The sequence below is a fragment of the Oreochromis aureus genome, linkage group 20 (genome assembly GCF_013358895.1).
Source record: "Oreochromis aureus strain Israel breed Guangdong linkage group 20, ZZ_aureus, whole genome shotgun sequence".
NCBI lineage: Eukaryota > Metazoa > Chordata > Actinopteri > Cichliformes > Cichlidae > Oreochromis > Oreochromis aureus.
In genome coordinates, this window is record NC_052961.1 from 32,846,087 (window position 1) to 32,869,341 (window position 23,255).

Sequence of the window (23,255 nt, forward strand, 5' to 3'; positions counted from 1 at the left end):
GTCCATGCCATTTTGTCAGCAGCTTGTTATCGCTGGTGGGAAGCAATAACAGTACTTTCTGACCTGGAAGGAAGACCCTATCCCTGGCCTTCTGATCATACCATGTCTTTTGATGTTTTTGTGCAGCTTTCATGTTGTCTTGCACCAGTGATGCCATTTTCTCCAACCTCTCTCTCATGGTGATGACGAGGCTGCGATGTTTTCGCCCTCTGCTTTGGGGTCCTCCCAGCAGTCCTTAAGCAGATCCAGGGGCCTCTCACTTGGCGGCCGTACAAAAGTTCAAAAGGCGAGAAACCAGTGGAAACCTGCGGGACCTCCCGGTAGGCGAACAGAAGGTATGGCAGCCATTGATCCCAGTCAGCACCTGTGTCAGAGACAAACTTGCGCAGCATACTTTTGAGAGTCTGGTTGTATCTCTCCACTAGCCCGTCCGTTTGAGGGTGATAAGGGGTGGTCTTAAGTCCCTTTATCCCTAACAGCGTATAAACCTGCTGCAACAACTTGGATAGAAAGTTCGTTCCACAATCCGTCAGAATTTCTCTTGGTATGCCTACCCTAGAGAAAAGCTGCAGCAGACAATTAGCAATGTGACGGGCTTTAATTGATCTGAGTGGGAAGGCCTCAGGAAACCGTGTTGCATAATCACATATGACTAATATGTAGCGATGACCTGTGGAGCTCCTCTCTAAAGGGCCCACAATATCCATGCCTAGCCTTTCAAACGGTGTTTCAATAATTGGCAGTGGTTGCAACTGGGCTCGTGCTACTCCTTTGCCTGAGGTCAACTGACATTTTCACAGGAACGGCAAAACTCAGAAACCTGGACATACATCCCTGGCCAAACAAAACGGCTGCTGATCCTATTCAACGTTTTGTGAAAAGCCATATGACCTGCCCATGGAATTGAATGACCCAAATCCATAACTTTGTTTCTGAACTGTTGTGGGAGTGCTACAGCTTCGCACTTCCCCTTTCTCTGGTACAGGATGCCTCCTTTAATCAAGTAAACAGTGTCTGCAAGACAGCTTACCTGACCTTGACTAGCCCCCTCTACCTCTGTTACCTTCTCAAACCAGGGTTTTAGAGTAGGGTCGCTTCTTTGGAGTGCACCTAAATCTGAGGGAACATCAAACTCAAGCTGGTTATTCGGCTTAGGAAACAATGCTGTACTTTTTTTCCCTGAGCCTTTGAACTTTTCTCTTCTTTTCTGAGCCCTAGACTTCCTAATCTTCCCTGGCTCTGTTTCGAGAGACTCCTCAAAAAAGGGTAGCTCTTGCATCATTTCCTTTGCACTTTGTGCTCTTGTGACTACATGACAGGGTTTAAATGGTTCAACTGTCATATCTAGAGGAAGTGAGCCTCCAGATTCATCACCTAAGCCTTGAATGTCTTTCTCAGCACTCACTTGAGGGTCATAATCTGACTGATGTATTAGATCAAACAGAGTGGGGATGTCATTACCAAGTATCACTGAATATGGCAAATTGGGAACCACAGCTACCACTAACAAGTAGGTTTGACCTCCCACTGTCAGGTAAACCTCAGCAGTGGGGTACCTGTGTTCATCTCCATGCACACAACTTATTGTAGCCCCCACCCACTTAGCTTTTCTCCTGAAATTATGCTAGAATGTACAAGAGTTTGGAAACACCCAGAGTCGAGCAAAGCTTCTTCTTTGCGCCCATTAATTAAAACAGGGACAGTACAAGCTTTCTTTCCTACTGGCTCTGTGGCTGGTCTTGGAACTGCACACAAAAGAGATGGTTTTGACTTAAGGGCAGGGCAAAATTGTTGTGTATGGCCAAAGTTATGACAGTGATAACATTTAATATCCTGAACTGAAGACTTAAAGGATTTCTTCACATTGTGAGGTCTATGGGAAGGAACTGTCTAGAACTAGAAAGATTTCTAGCCTGAACTTGACCAGAACCCTGTTCACCCCAATGGACTTACTTGGTTGGGCGTAGTGGGTATCCCGGCTGAAGTAGGTGCTCTTGCTTCCTTTTCTGGCTGAAGTGAAAACCTCTGCGAGGCTAGCTGCTTCCTTTGCCGTCTTCGGGTCATGCTCACGTATCCAGATTTCCAGCTCTGGGTTAACCATTCTTAAAAACTGCTCCAGAATTATCTGCTCAGATATTTCTTCTACAGTTGATTTTTCAGGTTTAATCCATCTTGAAAACAGGTCTTTCAATCTTACATAAAGTTCACGTGGCGTCTCACCTGGTTCAACTTTCATAGATCTGAAGCGGCGTCTGTAGGTGTCAGCAGTGATCTCATATTTTGCCAGAATTGCCTCTTTCACTTTATCATAGATCTCAGAGTCTGTTACATCCATAAGAATGTAGGCTGTGCGGGCTTTACCTGTCAACAGGGGAACCAGACGAATAGCCCACTCATCTCTGGGCCATCGACACACATTTGCCATTCTTTCAAATGTAGTCAGAAAGTTTTCAATGTCATCTTCTGGTGACAGAGGAAAAGTTTTGGTTCAATTAAAGACCTGGACCCACTGGCCACTGGAATGTCTTCAACATTGAATCCATGTTCTTGTTCTTCAGATGTTGTAGGGGCGCTGGCGCCTCTGGTGAATCAGGCTTATCAATTACAGCATTAACTTGTAGCTGGATTTGCTGAAATTGATGCTGCATGCCTTTCCACCTTTGCTCCTGACGTGACAAATCCTTCTCCCACTTTTGGTCTCTGGCTGCTTGAGACCGCATAAGAGATTTCACCAACCCTGTCAACTCCTCCAATTTGTCCTCAGGGCTTGTTGCTGCCATGGCCTCTAGCTCAGATGAAGCTCCAACTCCTTCATCAGGCTGCTCCTCTTGGCCTGGCTTTCTTCCACCTCTTGTCATCATCTTCTCACTGTGGCATGAGTGACACACTTCTGACACCACTTGTAACAGGGCAGCCCTTAGCGGCTGGAAACACAGTGAGACGGACTAAGGCAAGTGCAGTGGAACAAAGCATTTATTTGCCATACAGCTCTCCTTACAACAATTCACTTGAGCTTCTTCACAGCACAAAATCCTCCTCTAATGACAACCAGCAGCCTTAAATATGTTCAGCTGTCACAGACCAAACCATTATTCCACTCTTAGGTAAATTCTTAAATCCCAACCTTCCACCACAGTATACAATATATCAATTAGAATAAATAAATACATAAATACATTTCACATTTTCATATTAATAAATATTTCACACTTTAATTTTACACCAAACCCAATATTATAAAACCCAGAAACCCAAGCACAAAAGATTCACCACACTCTCTTAACCAATGGTCTCTCCGGAACCTTTAAATGGTGTCTGGACCCCCGGGAAACATTTGCCCAAACACCTTGAAGAGGACACAGGCAAGAAAGGTGAGTAATCATTATCTTACAAACACCTATTTGCACCACTTTCTTCCTAGATTTCACACACACATTTGCATTAGTTTTCCTTACTGGTAAACCTTAATCATAATCTCAATCACCATTCTTCTCTCCTGACAGACAACCACCACATTCCTTGATGAGGAGCAGCTGTGCAGGATCTGAATCAAGGCTACCAACTGATTTTAAAATTCCCAATAAATAATCAATAAATATTTAAACTTCTTGTGTGCAAATGTTTTACTGTGCAAATCCCTGCCTAAAGTGCAATGCTAAATAAAGTGCTTGATAAGGTGCTTTTAATAAAGTGAAAGGTGTGCTCTAAAGTGCTATACAGATAATATAATACAAATAAATGTAGTAAGGGAGTCCTCTTCCTTACAACCCCAACCGGTCACAGCAGATGGCCGCCCCTCCCTGAGCCTGGTTCTGCCGGAGGTTTCTTCCTGTTAAAAGGGAGTTTTTCCTTCCCACTGTCGCCAAAGTGCTTGCTCATAGGGGGTCATATGATATGATTGTTGGGGTTTTCTCTGTATTTATTATTGTGCGATCTATTGTACAATATAAAGCGCCTTGAGGCGACTTTTGTTGTGATTTGGCGCTATATAAATAAAATTGAATTGAAATTGAATTGAATTGAAGTCACTGTCTGACTGCTGGTTTACTTGTGGCTTCTAGGGAATTTACAGTAAAAGTAGAATGGGAGGCAGAGCCTTCTGCTTTTAGCCCCCTTTTGTGTGGAACCCGCTCAGAGTTTGGGTTCAGGAGCCAAACACAATTTCTACTCTCGATATTAAGCTTAAAATTTTCCTTTTTGACAAAGCATGTATTTGGGGCTGGATCAGGTGACCTGTGTGGTTCCTTGTGTGGTTAAAAAACAGACAACTACATTCTTGGATAATTCTAGGCTGACTATGGCTTACAGCTTTAACACCCTGAATATACCAGCTCATCAGGTCTTAGAAGCTAAGCAGGGTCAGGCTAGCTTAGTACTTGGATGGGAGACCGCTTGGGAATTACAGGTGCTGTAACATAGGTATTGTAGCTACTGTAGCTATCCAGTCTTTAAGTGATGACGTGATGCTTCCGGGCCCAAATTACCCTGTGTTTAATAAGGGTTTTGTATTTTTAACATGTTTTAATGCTTTGTATCTTATTCTGTTTAATCTCAACAAGCCCCTAAAAACAGTCTGTGATCACTGTCGGCCTCTCTCGGTTTTTATTACCACTAATCATTTTAAAGTTCAGTTTTTAAAACCTTAAGATGTAACTACAGCCCAGCCCGTGCAGCAGTATATTAATGACTAACCTCGTTTTGTGGATGGATTATCTCAGTTGTTCTCCTGGCTGAAGTTTCATCCGTTTACAGCATCCTGCCATGCGATTCCATTTGTCCCTAACCATCGGGAACCCTCACGTTAACTTTTATCGAGTGGAAAAAAGTTAGCGTTCATCCTCCAGCTTCACTGTTTATATTATGCTAACATAGCTATGTCGCTAGCGATCATGTAGCACATCATTATATACCAGCTAGCCAAACTTCAGTAACCCTACAAACGTCACTGCTGTTTAGTTTTCTGTCTTCATTTATGTCGGAAGTGATAGCAGAGCTGTACGTTTGAATTTGTTTCAGAAATCCCTGAGTCTGAACATGGCATATTATATTTAGATGGAAACTAGCGAGCTAACTCCCTGCTAACTTTCAACTCCATTAAATTTAATAAAATCCGTTTTCATGGATGCCTGGATGTTAAACTTAATTGTTACAGCTGGTAGAGCAGCCACACTGATCATTTTATTACAGATGAAAGAATTTAGACAGTTTTTCAACTCTCAGTGATGCCGCAGTGATTGTTTTACTTAGGGACCTGCAGCAGAGTTTGGGCCCACACACAGCTAATGATGTCAGACTTAAAGACCGGATAGTTATAACTTGGTATTTTAAAGATTGGTGGTTCAATTCCTGGCTCCTCCAGTCTGCATGCCAAGCATGCCATGCAAGACACTGAACCCCAAGTTACTTTCTGATACAGTACTTTCATCAGAGTGTGACTGTTAGAAGGAAGGCACTTACGTATAGAAAAAGTGCTTGTGTGAATAAAGCACTTGACATCAGACTGAACTCATTGATTTCACCACAAACTTTTTTTACTCAGATTTCATTGTTTTGGAGGGACCTGTAAGAATGAATACATAGTGACACAGCACAGTTTTTGTATATATATCTCCCTAGGTTAATTATCTATTACCTCAAAGTCCTGGTGTGGCCAAATAAATGGTGGCACTTGCTGCTGATAATGGCTAGTGTTGTCATTTGTGTCTGCTGGTTTCCTAGCAGCTTCTTAAAGATTCCTGCTGTCATATCCAGAATGCAAAGTAACACATGTAGTTACAGAAACCTCTCTAAACCTTGTTTATACTCTGTTATTTCTTATCACTGCATGATAGGCAGGCAACAGAACAGAGACCCCAAAGATATTCAAGTGCTGATTTTTATGCCTGTGAGGAGAGATTATTACTGGGTCAAACATACATTTACTCTTTTATATCTCTGGGTATGAGATTCTGTCTACAGCAGGTGATTGATAGTCCTTTGTTTTCCATCTTTTTGTGTCCTGTCAAGAAATATTTGTCTCACAATATCCCACAATACTGGCAACACTTAACTTTGATATTTTTATTTTTATTTGTTTTGATTACTCAGTGGGTGTAATAACATCTACTGTTTGTTGAGACAAGCCTCAACAGGGTAATTTCCTGTCTTTCCATAACCTTAAGTACATAAACAAACTGAAGAAGTAAAAACAGTGTGCATTTGTGTGTGCGTGAGTTGGGGTAAGGTATTGCTCATGTTGTGGGGACAACATTAGTTATGGTTATGTTCTAAATTAGTCTCCAGAAAATGACTTTAAATTAATGTAATGTCCTGCTATCATAGATAAACAAACATGTTTATTTATGTGTGTTTGCATTACACCCATATAGTCAATCAGTAAGTCAGAGGCAGATCTCTTTTCTCAATAGTCTCCAGCATAATGACAATGTTGTCCTCAGCATCTGCTCATTCCCATTTGTCACTGTCAATACGTCTGTTCAGCAGTTCTGAAACCATGGTACTTTCCTCGGTCATAGCTTTTTTATGCATATTGCTTAGTAGAACTTAACCATAGCACTATGGTGAAGAGTAAGCTCAAATATTTGGAACCGTACTTGTCTAATAAGGTCCTTTGCAACCTTACACCCCTCACCCCCACCCCCAACTCTGGCTCACCAATCCCTGGGGCCACATGTGCAGATTCCTAACTACCACTGTGCAAATACACAAACAAAAGAAAACTGTACTCACTCTTTTGGACAGATTTATCTGAGGGTTGATAAAGTTTAGTATAGTGTTATGATTTAATGTTGTCAGTGTTTTGTTTTATGTTATGTTTAAGGATTTGTTCTCGTTTCCTGTTTTATTGTGAAGGTCTGCGTCTCATGTGAGTGTGTTCAGTTTTACCTCTGTCTCGTCTTGTTGATTATTCCCAGCTGTGTTCCCCACCTGTGTGCAATCTCCCTGTGTTTCCCTGTGTGTATTTAAGTCGCGTCCTCTGTCTTTGTAGTTTTTTTGGGCTGGTCCGTCTGTGTATCCACCGTGTCTCATCCGTGTGTTTCCCTGCTGCCCAACTGTCATCTCTTTTCTGCTGGCTGTTATTCGTGTTCAGGTTTGTGTTTCTGTTCAGGGTCAGTAGTTTAGTTTTCCCAGTATAGTTTAGTTCTCAGTTTACCATTTTGTCCATCTCTTTTGTTGTGTTTGCCTTAGTGGCACCAGCCATTTTTTAGCCAACCTGGTTGTCCAGTTTAAGATAAAGCCTCTTCTCATCCCACAATCCGGTATCCATCTTCTTTTATGTTGCGGCTTTGAGCCGGGTCATAACAGAAATGGGGGCTCGTCCGGGATCCATCTGTTTTCGCTGGAGGGTCCGAGGGACCGCTTCAGCATTCCGTCGTCGCTGGAGGGTCCAAGGGACCGCTTCAGCATTCCGTCGTCGCTGGAGGGTCCAAGGGACCGCTTCAGCATTCCGTCGTCGCTGGAGGGTCCAAGGGACCGCTTCAGCATTCCGTCGTCGCTGGAGGGTCCAAGGGACCGCTTCAGCATTCCGTCGTCGCTGGAGGGTCCAAGGGACCGCTTCAGCATTTGTCTGTCTTCGCTGGAGGGTCCAAGGGACCGCTTCAGCATTCGTCTGTCTTCGCTGGAGGGTCCAAGGGACCGCTTCAGCATTCGTCTGTCTTCGCTGGAGGGTCCAAGGGACCGCTTCAGCATTCATTCGTCGTCGCTGGAGGGTCCAAGGGACCGCTTCAGCATTCGTCTGTCTTCGCTGGAGGGTCCAAGGGACCGCTTCAGCATTCATTTGTCTTCGCTGGAGGGTCCAAGGGACCGCTTCAGGATTCATTTGTCTCCGCTGGAGGGTCCGAGGGACCGCTTCAGCATTCATTCGTCTCCGCTGGAGGGTCCGAGGGACCGCTTCAGCATTCATTCGTCTCCGCTGGAGGGTCCGAGGGACCGCTTCAGCATTCATTCGTCTCCGCTGGAGGGTCCGAGGGGCCTGTCCAGCCAACATTCGTCTTCGCTGGAGGGGTCCAAGGGGCCTGTCCAGCCAACATTCGTCTTCGCTGGAGGGGTCCAAGGGGCCTGTCCAGCCAACATTCGTCTTCGCTGGAGGGTCCGAGGGACCGCTTCAGCCTTCGTCCGTCTCCGCTGGAGGGTCCGAGGGACCGCTTCAGCTTCGTCCGTCTCCGCTGGAGGGTCGAGGAGGACCGCTTCAGCCTTCGTCCGTCTCCGCTGGAGGGTCCGAGGACCGCTTCAGCCTTCGTCCGTCTCCGCTGGAGGGTCCGAGGGACCGCTTCAGCATTCGTCCGTCTTCGCTGGAGGGTCCGAGGGACCGCTTCAGCCTTCCGTTTCCGCTGGAGGAGTCCAAGGGGCCTGTCCAGCCAACATTCATCTTCGCTGGAGGGTCCGAGGGGCCTGTTCAGCCTTCGTCTGTCTTCGCTGGAGGGTCCGAGGGACCGCTTCAGCCTTCCGTTTCCGCTGGAGGGTCCGAGGGACCGCTTCAGCCTTCCGTTTCCGCTGGAGGATCCGAGGGACCGCTTCAGCCTTCCGTTTCCGCTGGAGGAGTCCAAGGGGCCTGTCCAGCCAACATTCGTCTTCGCTGGAGGGTCCGAGGGACCGCTTCAGCCTTCCGTTTCCGCTGGAGGAGTCCAAGGGGCCTGTCCAGCCAACATTCGTCTTCGCTGGAGGGTCCGAGGGGCCTGTTCAGCCTTCGTCTGTCTTCGCTGGAGGGTCCGAGGGACCGCTTCAGCCTTCCGTCTCCGCTGGAGGGTCCAAGGGGCCTGTCCAGCCATCATTCGTCTTCGCTGGAGGGTCCGGAGGACCGCTTCAGCATTCTGTTTCAGCTGGAGGGTCCGAGGGGCCTGTCCAGCCTTCATTCGTCTCCGCTGGAGGGGTCCGAGGGGCCTGTCCAGCCTTCGTCCGTCTCCGCTGGAGGGTCCGAGGGGCCTGTCCAGCCTTCGTCCGTCTCCGCTGGAGGGTCCGAGGGGCCTGTCCAGCCTTCGTCCGTCTCCGCTGGAGGGTCCGAGGGGCCTGTCCAGCCTTCGTCCGTCTCCGCTGGAGGGTCCGAGGGGCCTGTCCAGCCTTCGTCCGTCTTCGCTGGAGGGTCCGAGGGACCGCTTCAGCATTCCGTCTGCCTGCAGAATAGTGGCCAGTGCCTTGTGCGCTGGTCCTCCAGGACTACAGCATTCATGGCTCTCTAGGTCATGAATCAAACATTTTCATTTAGGGTTAAATGTTTGATTTTTGGGTGGGGGGAAATGTTATGATTTAATGTTGTCAGTGTTTTGTTTTATGTTATGTTTAAGGATTTGTTCTCGTTTCCTGTTTTATTGTGAAGGTCTGCGTCTCATGTGAGTGTGTTCAGTTTTACCTCTGTCTCGTCTTGTTGATTATTCCCAGCTGTGTTCCCCACCTGTGTGCAATCTCCCTGTGTTTCCCTGTGTGTATTTAAGTCGCGTCCTCTGTCTTTGTAGTTTTTTTGGGCTGGTCCGTCTGTGTATCCACCGTGTCTCATCCGTGTGTTTCCCTGCTGCCCAACCGTCATCTCTTTTCTGCTGGCTGTTATTCGTGTTCAGGTTTGTGTTTCTGTTCAGTGTCAGTAGTTTAGTTTTCCCAGTATAGTTTAGTTCTCAGTTTACCATTTTGTCCATCTCTTTTGTTGTGTTTGCCTTAGTGGCACCAGCCATTTTTTAGCCAACCTGGTTGTCCAGTTTAAGATAAAGCCTCTTCTCATCCCACAATCCGGTATCCATCTTCTTTTATGTTGCGGCTTTGAGCCGGGTCGTAACAATAGAGATGGCATGATACCACTTTTTTATGTCCGATACCGATATCATAAATCTGGATATGTGCCGATACCGATATGAATCCGATATAGTGTGTTTTTTAATCAATAAAACTGTTTTTTTTAATATCTTGCTGCATTTTGTAGAAGTTCATACTCAAGTTTAAATAAACAACAACACTAAAGCTATTCTGTTATACCTGTATGTAAAAAATACACTGCACCCAAAATATTTCATAGTTCAGCAACACTGATCAATCTAATGAACTTAAATCTGCACCATCCTCCCTATTGTGGTATTTTAAAGAGTACTTAGCAGAAATATTAAGCAACCTAACTAATAGGGTTGCAAACTCCCAGCAAAAGAAAATGGGGAACCACCCCCCACCCTCCACCTCATGATGCTTAATCGATGTAATCAACTTTAATTTGATGCAGGGTGAAAAAAAATGCACAGAAATAAATTATTTTTCAAGAATAATTAAAAAGATTCAACATCTTTCTTCAACAGAATTGCAGACTGCACAGATGGTACTTTCCCAAAGGAAAAAGTAGTAGTAGTAGCTTACTAGGGTATATAAGACTTAATAGTTACTATATACAGTAATGGACTTCTATACATTTTACATCAGATTAAAACTTTGGGTGTAAGATTCAGATAATTATTTATTACAAGCTAGACATTTTAAATGAGAATAAGAAAGAAAAGTATGTCTTTGTGCCGCCCTTTTCCCTGTTCATGCCCTATCGGCCCCCCTGGCTAAACTTTGCTAGATCCGCCCCTGCACAGCTACCAGCCGTCAGCTACGTAGAAAAGGATCCTGTTGTAGAAAGTAATATTAAATAAATTCTAACAACAGTTTATCAAGCTTAAACGTGCTGCTGTTGTTCCGCCGCTGGTTTCCTCTTTCTGGTGCAAAGTGGGCCAAAAACAAAGAAGAGAGACGGACTCGCGACAGAAAAGCCGATCAGCTGATCATCAGTTTCACATTGAAGTAGCAACAGGAGAGGGAGAGAGAAGAGGCAGTCGCTCCATATATCGGTTGTTAAGCTTAACATGGGAACGCTTTACAAACATTCAGAGATGAACTTACACACTTGCTTTACTTCTCTCTGGGATAACTTCCTCGGAGATGAAATGCCGGATTGCTAGCAGGCTACAAATACACACAGCTGCTCTATCACCCGACATGCTACGGTTATGAGCCGAGTTACGCCGTGTTGCAAGTTTTTTGAGGTGCTTTTTTGATATTTAATGGATCGGATTACATTTTTTATTTCCCTCCGATATCCGATCCAGTAATTTAGGTCAGTATCGGACACTGATATGTAATATCGGATCGGTCCATCTCTAGTTTAGTACACACTAAATTTTCTGGAGAGGCATATGTGAATACTAAATTGTACATTATAAATAGAGGTAGGCATGTTGGTAAACATAAAATTAATTTATGATGATAAAAAACACAAGTTGTGAAATAGTTTTGGTGTGTGTGAAAGTCTGTCTCATCTTATCCCCACTTTATTGGACTTCACTCGAAAGCATGTTTCCCATATAAATAAAAAAATATGTTGCCTATATAAGTATATAAGGTTAACTTATGTACCCAAAAGTTGATTATTCTGTTCATCTGAACAGAATCAACTTTTGTGATCGTCATCGGTATGCTACGCTTTCGGCCACCCAATACATCTGTGTTACACGTTTGGAAACATCCGGAAACATGAGAACCATTTGGAATGAATCTACAAATACATTTTGTTTTACTTTTTCATCATTAATTGCTTTGGAAAACACTATCTAATACGATTAAGACTGTGGTTAAGGTTAGGATTAGGGTTAGGGTTAGGGCTGGAATACACGGCTGGAACATGTGGTACCGCCAGGAGCATCATTCTATTGGATTCCATCCACAATCCGGTGCATATCATAGGGACGAGGAAGGTTACCTTTTGCGTTCCTATGGGACGCCTCGGGAAGGGACAAATCGTCAGTATGTTACGGGTCAGTAATGAGAACAGTCTGGGTCTTATTTAATTTAATTATATTTTTATTTTATTCTTCGTTTACATTATGTGAATAGGTCTCTATTTTATTCCATCTATGCCTTTAAAATGAAGTGAGAGCTACAGCCTTCCTCATAGTGCTCTGGCCCAGCCTATTAGATTTGCAGATGTTTAGATTTGGTCCTTGTTTTCTGACAAATTATTAATTTCTGGGAAACCTCGATTGTAGGCTGGTGAATTGTTATTAACTTGAGTGAGCCATGTTTTGTTCTGCTACTGTGCTAAGTACACACACACACCCACACACTTATATACAGTGGCTTGCAAAAGTATTCGGCCCCCTTGAACTTTTCCACATTTTGTCACATTACAGCCACAAACATGAATCAATTGTATTGGAATTCCATGTGAAAGACCAATACAAAGTGGTGTACACGTGAGAAGTGGAACGAAAATCATACATGATTCCAAACATTTTTTACAAATAAATAACTGCAAAGTGGGGTGTGCGTAATTATTCAGCCCCCTTTGGTCTGAGTGCAGCCAGTTGCCCATAGACATTGCCTGATGAGTGCTAATGACTAAATAGAGTGCACCTGTGTGTAATCTAATGTCAGTACAAATACAGCTGCTCTGTGACCGCCTCAGAGGTTGTCTAAGAGAGTATTGGGAGCAACAACACCATGAAGTCCAAAGAACACACCAGACAGGTCAGGGATAAAGTTATTGAGAAATTTAAAGCAGGCTTAGGCTACAAAAAGATTTCCCAAGCCTTGAACATCCCACGGAGCACTGTTCAAGCCATCATTCAGAAATGGAAGGAGTATGGCACAACTGTAAACCTACCAAGACAAGGCCGTCCACCTAAACTCACAGGCCGAACAAGGAGAGCGCTGATCTGAGAAATGCAGCCAAGACGCCCATGGTGACTCTGGACGAGCTGCAGAGATCTACAGCTCAGGTGGGGGAATCTGTCCATAGGACAACTATTAGTCGTGCACTGCACAAAGTTGGCCTTTATGGAAGAGTGGCAAGAAGAAAGCCATTGTTAACAGAAAACCATAAGAAGTCCCGTTTACAGTTTGCCACAAGCCATGTGGGGGACACAGCAAACATGTGGAAGAAGGTGCTCTGGTCAGATGAAACCAAAATGGAACTTTTTGGCCAAAAAGCAAAACGCTATGTGTGGCGGAAAACTAACACTGCACATCACTCTGAACACAACATCCCCACTGTCACATATGGTGGTGGCAGCATCATGCTCTGGGGTGCTTCTCTTCAGCAGGGACAGGAAGCTGGTCAGAGTTGATGGGAAGATGGATGGAGCCAAATACAGGGCAATCTTGAAGAAAACCTTTTGGAGTCTGCAAAAGACTTGAGACTGGGGCGGAGGTTCACCTTCCAGCAGGACAACGACCCTAAACATAAAGCCAGGGCAACAATGGAATGGTTTAAAACAAAACATATCCATGTGTTAGAATGGCCCAGTCAAAGTCCAGATCTAAATCCAATCGAGAATCTGTGGCAAGATCTGAAAACTGCTGTTCACAAACGCTGTCCATCTAATCTGACTGAGCTGGAGCTGTTTTGCAAAGAAGAATGGGCAAGGATTTCAGTCTGTAGATGTGCAAAGCTGGTAGAGACATACCCTAAAAGACTGGCAGCTGTAATTGCAGCAAAAGGTGGTTCTACAAAGTATTGACTCAGGGGGCTGAATAATTACGCACACCCCACTTTTCAGTTATTTATTTGTAAAAAATGTTTGGAACCATGTATGATTTTCGTTCCACTTCTCATGTGTACACCACTTTGTATTGGTCTTTCACCTGGAATTCCAATAAAATTGATTCATCTTTGTGGCTGTAATGTGACAAGATGTGGGAAAGTTCAAGGGGGCTGAATACTTTTGCAATGCTTTTTTCTTAAAGCATTGTAAATTGTAGGTTATTAGATACATAAATGTGAGCATTAAAAAATTAATTACAGATAAACCAACAAACCAAACTTATTTGAAGAAAAATAAGATCAAAAATTGAAATGCAAGTACCTACCAAGTCTCTGACCACCAATATTGAAAATGACCAAATTCAAAGTTCTACGAAAAGCAAGCACAGATAATGTACTGGCAATGCTGGGAAGGCAACTGAAATCTTCTGGTTGTAGGGGTGATAAAGGCAGAAAAATCAGCCACAAAACCCTTTGGGCAGATTTCATGAATGTCAGCTAGATTTGTCATTTTTGTAATGAAAGCTATTTATGAATTGTCAATGATGAAACAAAGAGAGGCTATGTTTTGACTGGGCTCAGAATTGGGACCTATTCAACTGTAATTATCGCGCACACATATGAAGAATAGTTCTAATTAAGTAAAGGACATGGAGTAGGAGTAAAGGGAAGGGAGGGACTGGTCCTGTTCTCATAACCCAAGACCACATTATATGTGAGGCATATTACAACTAGGTTTGCCTGTCTGTGTATGATAATGATAGCACTCTGTCAGAACAGTACGAGAAATCATTACAAAATGTATTTTTTCTGTATTTAATTTGCCTGACATTATCCACCTAATTGGATTGTCACTAAAGTGCGACATTACTTTGAGTACAGCAGGACAGACCACAGCAACTACTGCTGTAATTGGGAATATTAGAAAAAATGGAACCCATCTGGATACAACGTTCCCCCTTGATCCAGTTAAGCTTGAAAGTCAGTCTGTGATATGACAAAGTGGGTCCGAAGAATGGAAATTGAATTATTATAGAAAGACATTATATGTTTTATTACACAGTAAATTTTTCATGAAATGCCAGAGATCACGTATCGTGTGTCGTTTCATCAAGCAGGGGATGAAAGATATTTTCAATAACTCTCAAATAAATGGAAATGTATATTCCAGGGTTTTTTGCCAGTGCCATATGAGCCAGGTATTAAGTGAACCAGGCCCAGTCAGTTAAACCACAGCACCCTTCCCGAGCTACAGGTAGAGGAGGTCATCTGCCAATTGCAAAGTTGGTTGTTTGATCCCTAGCTACTCCAGTCTGCATGCCAGATACTAACCCCAAGTTGCTCTCTGGTGCATTCATCAGAGTATAAATATGGGTGAATGATAGAAAGTAATGACATAGAAAAAAGCATAGAAAAAAGTGCTTGTATGAGTGAGGCAAGTTGTGTAAAGCGCTCTGATTGCTAAGACAGAGTAGAAAACTGCCATGTAAGAACCAGTTCTTTTAGAAAATGTGTGTATGAAGTAGCTGGCTGTGCTGGTTGAATATGACTCCTATCAGGAAAAATGCTTCTGGAAATTCTGCTGTTTCTTTTAATGGTTGAAATCAAAATGTCCTTTTTTCTTTTGTTTTTTTTTTACGATTTCTCTGAGCAGTGTATGGTCTGACCACCCCAGTGTATGGGGTGAATTTCTTGGGACTTCCACTCCTGGGAAGATTAGCAACTTCCATTTGTGAATAATCTTTCTCATTGTAGAATGAGAGACTTTAAATTATTTGGAAAGAACCTTCTAACCATTCCCAGATTGATGGGTGGGAAAGACCTGAATGCTTCAGAACAGTGTTAAGGGTTCAATGTTGAGAGAAGAATCCATAAAAAACCACAGATCCAGGCGTGTGCAATTTAGACGGCATTTTAATGAACACATGTGTGAGTTCAACAACCCAATCAGTGTTGAACTGTCTTTCTCATATTCAGACAACTGTTTTATGGGGTTAAGATAGTACAGCCCCCTTTTCTGTTACTAGGCAGAAATACGTCACACCAAAACCACAATGACTTTTAACATAGAACATCATCTTCGTGTCGACGGCTGATGCTTCCTGTCTCCATCCTCGCTGTCGCTTATCTCCTAGGACATCAGGTCCTGGAACAGACTAACACGTACACCTCGACTTTGCAGCCATAGCAAAACGTATTTCAACTCTTGCCTACTAAATGAGTCTCTCTAATTTGTGTGTGCGTGCACGTGCAGGGGCGCGTGCATGCTGTGTACTGCGTACGTGTCTGGATGTGTATGTCTCGCCCTTAAATGCTCTCTTTGCTTTCAGTTTCACTTCTGCACCAGCCTGCAACTTCAAAGACATCTAACTTCCTGTCCCTGCAGTCTACACAGAAACACTGAGATCATAGCAGCATTAGAAAAGCATTTAAAATTATATATTATATATTCAACTCAACATTTCGACGTGGTTATAACTGGACTTGTAATAAAGACTGATATAATACCAATATATTTGAACATCTGAATGCATCTGTGAAAGCAACATCACTATTAACATGAAATGGTAATGATGATTATAAAAATAGCAGCAAATAATAGCAGTAAAATATTTCTATTCCTCTCAACAGCAAACTGCAAAAACTTCTGCTTCATATTTACTGATGATCAGTTAATCAAGTGCACCTGATTAGCAGTACCCAGTTGCTAGTTGCCCTTGTAATTTCTATGGAAGCAATAAAGTATACTTAGTTTTTCACACAGTGCTTCTTTGCTTCGGCTTGTAAGTTTTTTCATACAGCTGCAATTTATTGACCACAACTATTGAAAACATGATAAATAATTGTCAGAAGAACAATTGTTACCACACAGAAATTACATTTTGGACTACAGCTGTAAAGGCTGGATTATCTCAAAATATTACAGATAGGCCACTTCAGAATCTGGACTCTACTAAAGTTTTTAACAGTTTTTCATTTTGCCTCTGTCTATTTTAAGTAGGCCAGGAGAAGACAGCAACATTTCTGGAAGATACTTTTTTAACAGAGCTTAAACCTGCATTTGTGGATGGCACAGAGAGCTGTGTTCATAAACCGTGTTTTCTAGAAGTGTTTCTGACCCCATGTAATGATTTACATGCCAGAATCGTGCTGCATTAGTGCCCAACTATAAGAGGCATCCAGTATTTATTTTCAGACTTGTCCCTTGCACGTAGAAATGTGACATTCATAGTCTTCTTGAGGAACATTATTCTGAAACGGATTCACAATCTGTAGGTGCAGTTTTGTTGTAGATTGGTGAACGCCTGCCCTATTTTGGAGAAACTCTGAATCCAGCTGTATCTTTTTTAGTAACTTTCACTTTTGCTTTTTTCAAGCTCAAAATATGCCAACAGTTTTTTATGATTTTTAAAAGATGTTTCTTGTTTTAGAAAGAAAGAAAGAAAGAAAGAAAGAAAGAAAGAAAGAAAGAAAGAAAGAAAGAAAGAAAGATTTGATTTTTAACAACACATTTATTACCAATAAATAAACATCAAGACATCACAAGTTTTGTTACAAAGGGAAAAAAAGTCCGAAGACACATTGAAAGTGTACTGTTGACAAAATTCTTTGATTTCAGTTTTGCCCCGGTCCCACCACTGCTGTAAACACATAAAATCATCTTTCCTAGATTGAAACACTCTCCAGAAAAAACTAAACGCTGTCTTGAAATTTGCATCCAGTAACAAAGCAGTGTTAAAATGCCAGTACGCAGACTTATGCTTAAGATTTGCAATAAAAGCATCACAAGAAACCAGAGCATGATCAGAGAAAGAAACAGGATGAATGTTGCACTCTTGAAAAATTCCAAAATGATGTCTAAAACAGTATATCCTGTCCAATCTAGCTGCAGAGAGAAAGTTCCCTCCACACCTAGCCCACGTAAATTGTCTTTTTTCACTGTGCATTTCCCTCCAAACATCAACTACAGACTGTGCTTCTGTCAAACGCTTTAGAACTGTCTGTGAGGGCACATGGGGTTCTAAATGATTTCTGTCCAACCGATCATTTTCTGTACAGTTAAAATCCCCAGCCAAAAAAAGAAACTCTTCTGGATCACACATGCACAAGACAGCCTCAAGCTTGCGTAAAAAAAACTCTCTCTGGCCCCAAATTTGGAGCATACACATTCACAAACACAATCGTGAAACATTCATACTTGGCCTTCACCACCATTAGCCTGCCCTTTACCACCTCCTGAAAATCATAAGACTCCGGTAGAAAGTCTTTCGAAAAAAGGAGCCCCACTCCACCACTGGCTCTAGTTAAATGACTCAAAATCACTTCTCCCTCCCAATTCCTATTCCAGTCTGTCGCATTTAAACAATCACTGTGTGTTTCTTGGACCATTAATACATTTATGTGCTTCAATTTCATTAACTCATACACACTGACCCTCTTCCTCATATCTCTGGCTCCATTCAGGTTTAACGTAGAAACTCTGAAGTTACTCATCACCAAAGATACAAGGATAAATAAAGATAGAAAACACAAAACCTTAGATGCCATCATACTCCTCGTCATTGTTTAATTCCTGCTTAAGTTTTGCAACTATCTTTCTCAGTCTATAGACTTCTTTGTCCGTATAATCACCCTTTCCTTTATTGCTCAACTGTGATCTCACATACAACAAAAACAACTTCTTGTCTGGAAAGAAATCCTCTATTTTCACATTTTTCATATTCTTTGTGACCCTGAGAAAGTGTTTAACATTTTGCACCCCGTAACCTTTCTTCTGCTGTTTAACAGAGGCTCTATAGGTTGAACTTGCCAGACTATCTTCAGTCCAGCCTTCCTCTTCGCCTTCATCCTCTTCTTCCATATCACTATCAGAGTCTACCCGATTCTGTCCTGAGCTTCCCAACTCCATCTTGCCTATAACATCATTCCCAATTTGAGAGCTAGCTACCTTAGGATCATTTGCAGTTGTTCTCCCTTGAGTCTCCCCTAAGCTCTCCTGCACTACACCTGTGTTATTTTCTTGATTATCCTGTGAATCTATCACTGTTTGACTTTGAGCGTGGACAATTTGCTCTACATCTTCTTCTTCTGTAGTCGGCTTTTCCTGCACTGCAGCTGCTTTCTGACCAGGTGTCACATATAAGTTATAGTCAAAATCATCCACCCGCACATTAAACACTAAATTTAGGTCTTCATCCTTTTTATTTAGGATCATAAGAACCTGGCACCTGTGTGAGACAACGTGCTTTAACAGCGGCGATTTGCAACCCGATGACAGTTTTCTGATCGGAGAAATTACTTTTCCGTGCCGAGACAACTCTCTCACCAGTAATTCATCACTGATGAATGGAGGAATATTTGCAATCGTGACTTTTTTTGCTGGGGCGCTAAGAGGAGAAACCGACAAAAAAATGTCATTCACGACAATACCCTTCTCAATCACTTTATTTGCCTTCTCCACACTGTCAACAAAAATCACCACTGCGCCGTTCATCCGAGCAGCAGATTTAATGCTGCTATGACCCACAATTTCACCAACCGCCAGACCACACTCCTCTACAGAGCAAGGACAAGTAGGTATGATCTTAAAACCATGTTGTCTCGAAAGGTTAGTGAGGTCCATTTTCACGATACGCACGCCAACCGGCAAAAAGCCGGTTTTATGCACGCAGCAAAACCAGTAACGCTTACTTCAGCACCACGCACAATATAAAAATCTAAACTATAATATCAGAAAAAGGACATAACAGACAGAAAAGTAAAGTTGGAAACAAGTCCCCAATCGCTCAGTCAGACTCACCACACACTCCACCACCAAACTCCCAGCATGCAATGCAGAAAGAAAGAAAGAAAGAAGGAAAGAAAGAAAGAAGAAAGATTATTTTTTGTGTGTTGTTTCTTTGGGTCTCTGATGATGACCATTTGCAGCTCATAATTTATCCACATTTGATAAAAAGGATACGTCTAAGAATAAGCCTCCTTTGAATCATTTACAGGGCTGGAGTGATGGGTGTGTGGATCACTGACAGACTGATGAAGCTGCTGAGTTAATGCAGGTGGATATCGATAAAGTGAACATGCTTGCGTGCATGGAAGCTTAGTGAGTTTTATGCCTCTCATAGTGGGTGATGGAGTGTACCCAAGCACAAAAGGTTGAGGACAGCTTAACAGGCTATTAATATCCTCCTTCAAAGCTTGAAGTCTGTTAACACCAGCATCTAAAATCCAAAGCTTTATCATAAAATTTTGTGAATATTTCTCATTTATTTAAAAAATGTTGGTCTTCATAGTGATAACCTTATCATATAAGTAAATCTGTATCATTAAATTTTCAAGCTGAACACTGTCTATGAAAAAAGAACACCACTGCACTAAAACCTTTTGCAAATGGTGTCAAATAAATCCTGGTAATTTGCAATTCAACTTTTTTTTTTTTTATCAGGGAGTGAACCATGATTGTCTCTATACAGTGAACATTGTACAAATTTGGTATAATTATAAGATATCACTATTTTTACTCTCACATTTACATGCTATGCTATGAATAGAGCTATGTTCAGTTGCATGTACAATGACAGCAGAAAATGTCTTGATACCACAAGTCAAAGGAGAATAACCAAACTGCTTTGAGTCGTTAGCAAAGCAACAGAAAACTAATAACCATCTGCTACAATTCAGGTATGCAGAAGAATGCACAACATGCTAACCCTGGAACAGAAGCAGAAGACCACACCAGATCCTATTCCTGTCAGAAAAGTGTTGGAGTGTTTACTTACGGAGAACAAGAACTCCGTGGCGTAGCGACTGAGCACGGTTGGACTCCACAGTGCAATTCAGCATGGTGGGATTTGCGCCAATCATGCAGACACGGTTGTCTTGCTCAGCCTCACGAAACATCCGCAACAGCTGATTTGCAATGACCCCATTCAGAACAGATATGGCCACCATCGGTATGACAAAGGACAGGAATGCATTTACCTGTTCAAAAAGAGAGAAGGCTGTAAACACTGGAGATTAGTGCTGACAGAAAAACTATGTATCTGGTGCACTAAGATAAAATGTATATATGTTATTTAAAAAGCAAACAGAGGCTGATGATTGGCCCTTCCACCTTAATAGGTTGCAGATTAAAGATGGCTCCCGTGTTTCTTCTGTTTGCATCTTGCTGAATGTGTAAGTATACCTTCGGCCCATCTACATATATGTATACACATATACACACACATATACACACACATACACACATACACACACACACACACACACACACACACACACATATATATATATAGTAGCTTGCAAAAGTATTCGGCCCCCTTGAACTTTTCCACATTTTGTCACATTACAGCCACAAACGTGAATCAATTTTATTGGAATTCCACGTGAAAGACCGATACAAAGTGGTGTAACCGTGAGAAGTGGAACGAAAATCATACATGATTCCAAACATTTTTTACAAATAAATAACTGAAAAGTGGAGTGTAGAGAGCCACTCTATCTATCTATCTATCTATCTATCTATCTATCTATCTATCTATCTATATAGATACACACACATATATATGTAAAAAAAAAAAAACAAAACACCCATCTCGCCCCTGCGGGCGGTTTATCCTTCAAGCTCGGGTCCTCTACCAGAGGCCTGGGAGCTTGAGGGTCCTGCGCAGTATCTTAGCTGTTCCCAGGACTGCGCTCTTCTGGACAGAGATCTCCGATGTTGTTCCCGGGATCTGCTGGAGCCACTCGCCTAGCTTGGGAGTCACCGCACCTAGTGCTCCGATTACCACGGGGACCACCGTTACCTTCACCCTCCACATCCTCTCGAGCTCTTCTCTGAGCCCTTGGTATTTCTCCAGCTTCTCGTGTTCCTTCTTCCTGATATTGCTGTCATTCGGAACCGCTACATCGATCACTACAGCCGTCTTCTTCTGTTTGTCTACCACCACTATGTCCGGTTGGTTAGCCACCACCATTTTGTCCGTCTGTATTCTTGCCAATCCCTTTCTGTGCCCCGCTCATGTATTGACCCATGTGCCTGTTCATCTTAGCCGATATGATGCCTGACAGGAGCTTCCATGTAGTACTGAGGCAGGTTATTGGTCGGTAGTTGGATGGGACCGGTCCCTTCTTGGGGTCCTTGGGGACCAGGACCGTCCGACCTTCGGGTAGCCATTCCAGGTGTCTCTCATTAACTAGCAGCTGGTTCAGTTGTGCTGCCAGACGCTCGTGGAGTGCAGTCAGCTTCTTCAGCCAGTAGGCGTGGACCATGTCGGGCCCTGGTGCTGTCCAACTCTTCATACTGGAGACCCTTTCTTGGATATCTGCCACCGTGATGGTTACTGGACCCTGTTCAGGGAGGTCGCTATGGTCTGCCCTCAGATCCACTAGCCACTGAGCATTGCCGTTATGGGTTGCGGGTGTATATATATACACACATATATATACATATATGTATATATGCATATATCTATATATATATATCTATATCTATATCTATATCTATATCTCTATATCTATATCTATCTATCTATCTACATATATATATATACATATATATATATATATATATATATATATAGGTTTTAGGGCTTGAAAATTCAAACACAAGAAAGTCTACAGTTTCACATTTTTGATACAGCACAATACCCTGAAAGGTGCCACTGTATATAGCAATAATAATAACAATAAAATTAATATATTTTAATAATAATAATGTAATAATATTTGTTATACTTTATGATGGTGGGTTGGCAGTATTTATCGACTTCTGTCAATCATATGTGCATCATTAATAAATGAAAGGGAATCGTACCAGGGGCTAAAAATGACACAATGGTTTGTAAACTAGTGTCAGGATTTGTGAGAGCTAAATGCTATACAAAGGGCTTGTGAGTGTGAATGCGCTGCCACAAACAAGCAACATGCAACTCTAATAAAAACAGACACATGGAATATGCAAATTGCTGCACAGGCTTGAGGGCTTTAAAGGCAAAATGTTTTTCTGCCACTGGACAAAAATCCATGATAACCTTTCGGCATGTTGTAATTGAAGCGATCTGAGGGAGAACGGAACTCTTATTCCTCCTGGGCTCTGTTTTTCAGGCTTTAGACAGGAGGTCATTCTCAGTTTTTTCTTTCTTTTTTTTGAGAGCACACCAGTTAATAGCATAAAAACCATATTAGAAGTAAATTCCGCTGGTTCGATGGATTCCATGGATTTAGAATGGACCACGATGAGGTATCTTTCATAGAATAGAATAGCTCTTTATTATCATTGTTACAAAAAGAATGAAAGGCAGTTTGGCATCTCTCCATGTGTGGAGTTACACAATAACACAGACAAATTTACATTTACACATGAAAGATATGTACAATTTATATATACACCTGAATACATACGGATACACCCATGCATACATACATGCACATACATACATATATATATATATATATATATATATATATATATATATATATATATATATATATATATATATATACATATATGCATACATACATACTTACACACACATATTTCCACATACATGCCATCTGAGGAGCAGCTGCATTGTGATCAGTGATACTGCACACTGAGTGTGTGTGTGGGGGGTCATATTGTACATTGAGTGGGTGGGTGGGGGTTGGGGGGTGAGGGTTGAGGGTGTTGCAACTATAATAAATAGTGTTATAATAAATACAGTTTAAAGAGGTAGGAATGCATTTAATGCATGTTGGTTGCATTAAAGTATACATAGAAATATGG

The 23,255-nt window shown here is 42.3% G+C and overlaps 1 protein-coding gene across 1 annotated transcript in view; it reads right to left on the reverse strand.

Moving 5' to 3' along the window:
* Positions 1–23,255, reverse strand: part of ntsr1 (neurotensin receptor 1 (high affinity)) — a 107,852-nt gene that overhangs the window by 49,558 nt on the left and 35,039 nt on the right. Inside the window, exon 2 of the mRNA XM_031751939.2 lies at positions 20,269–20,470. Coding sequence (XP_031607799.1) covers positions 20,269–20,470 — 202 coding nt within the window. The remainder of the gene's footprint in view (positions 1–20,268; positions 20,471–23,255) is intronic.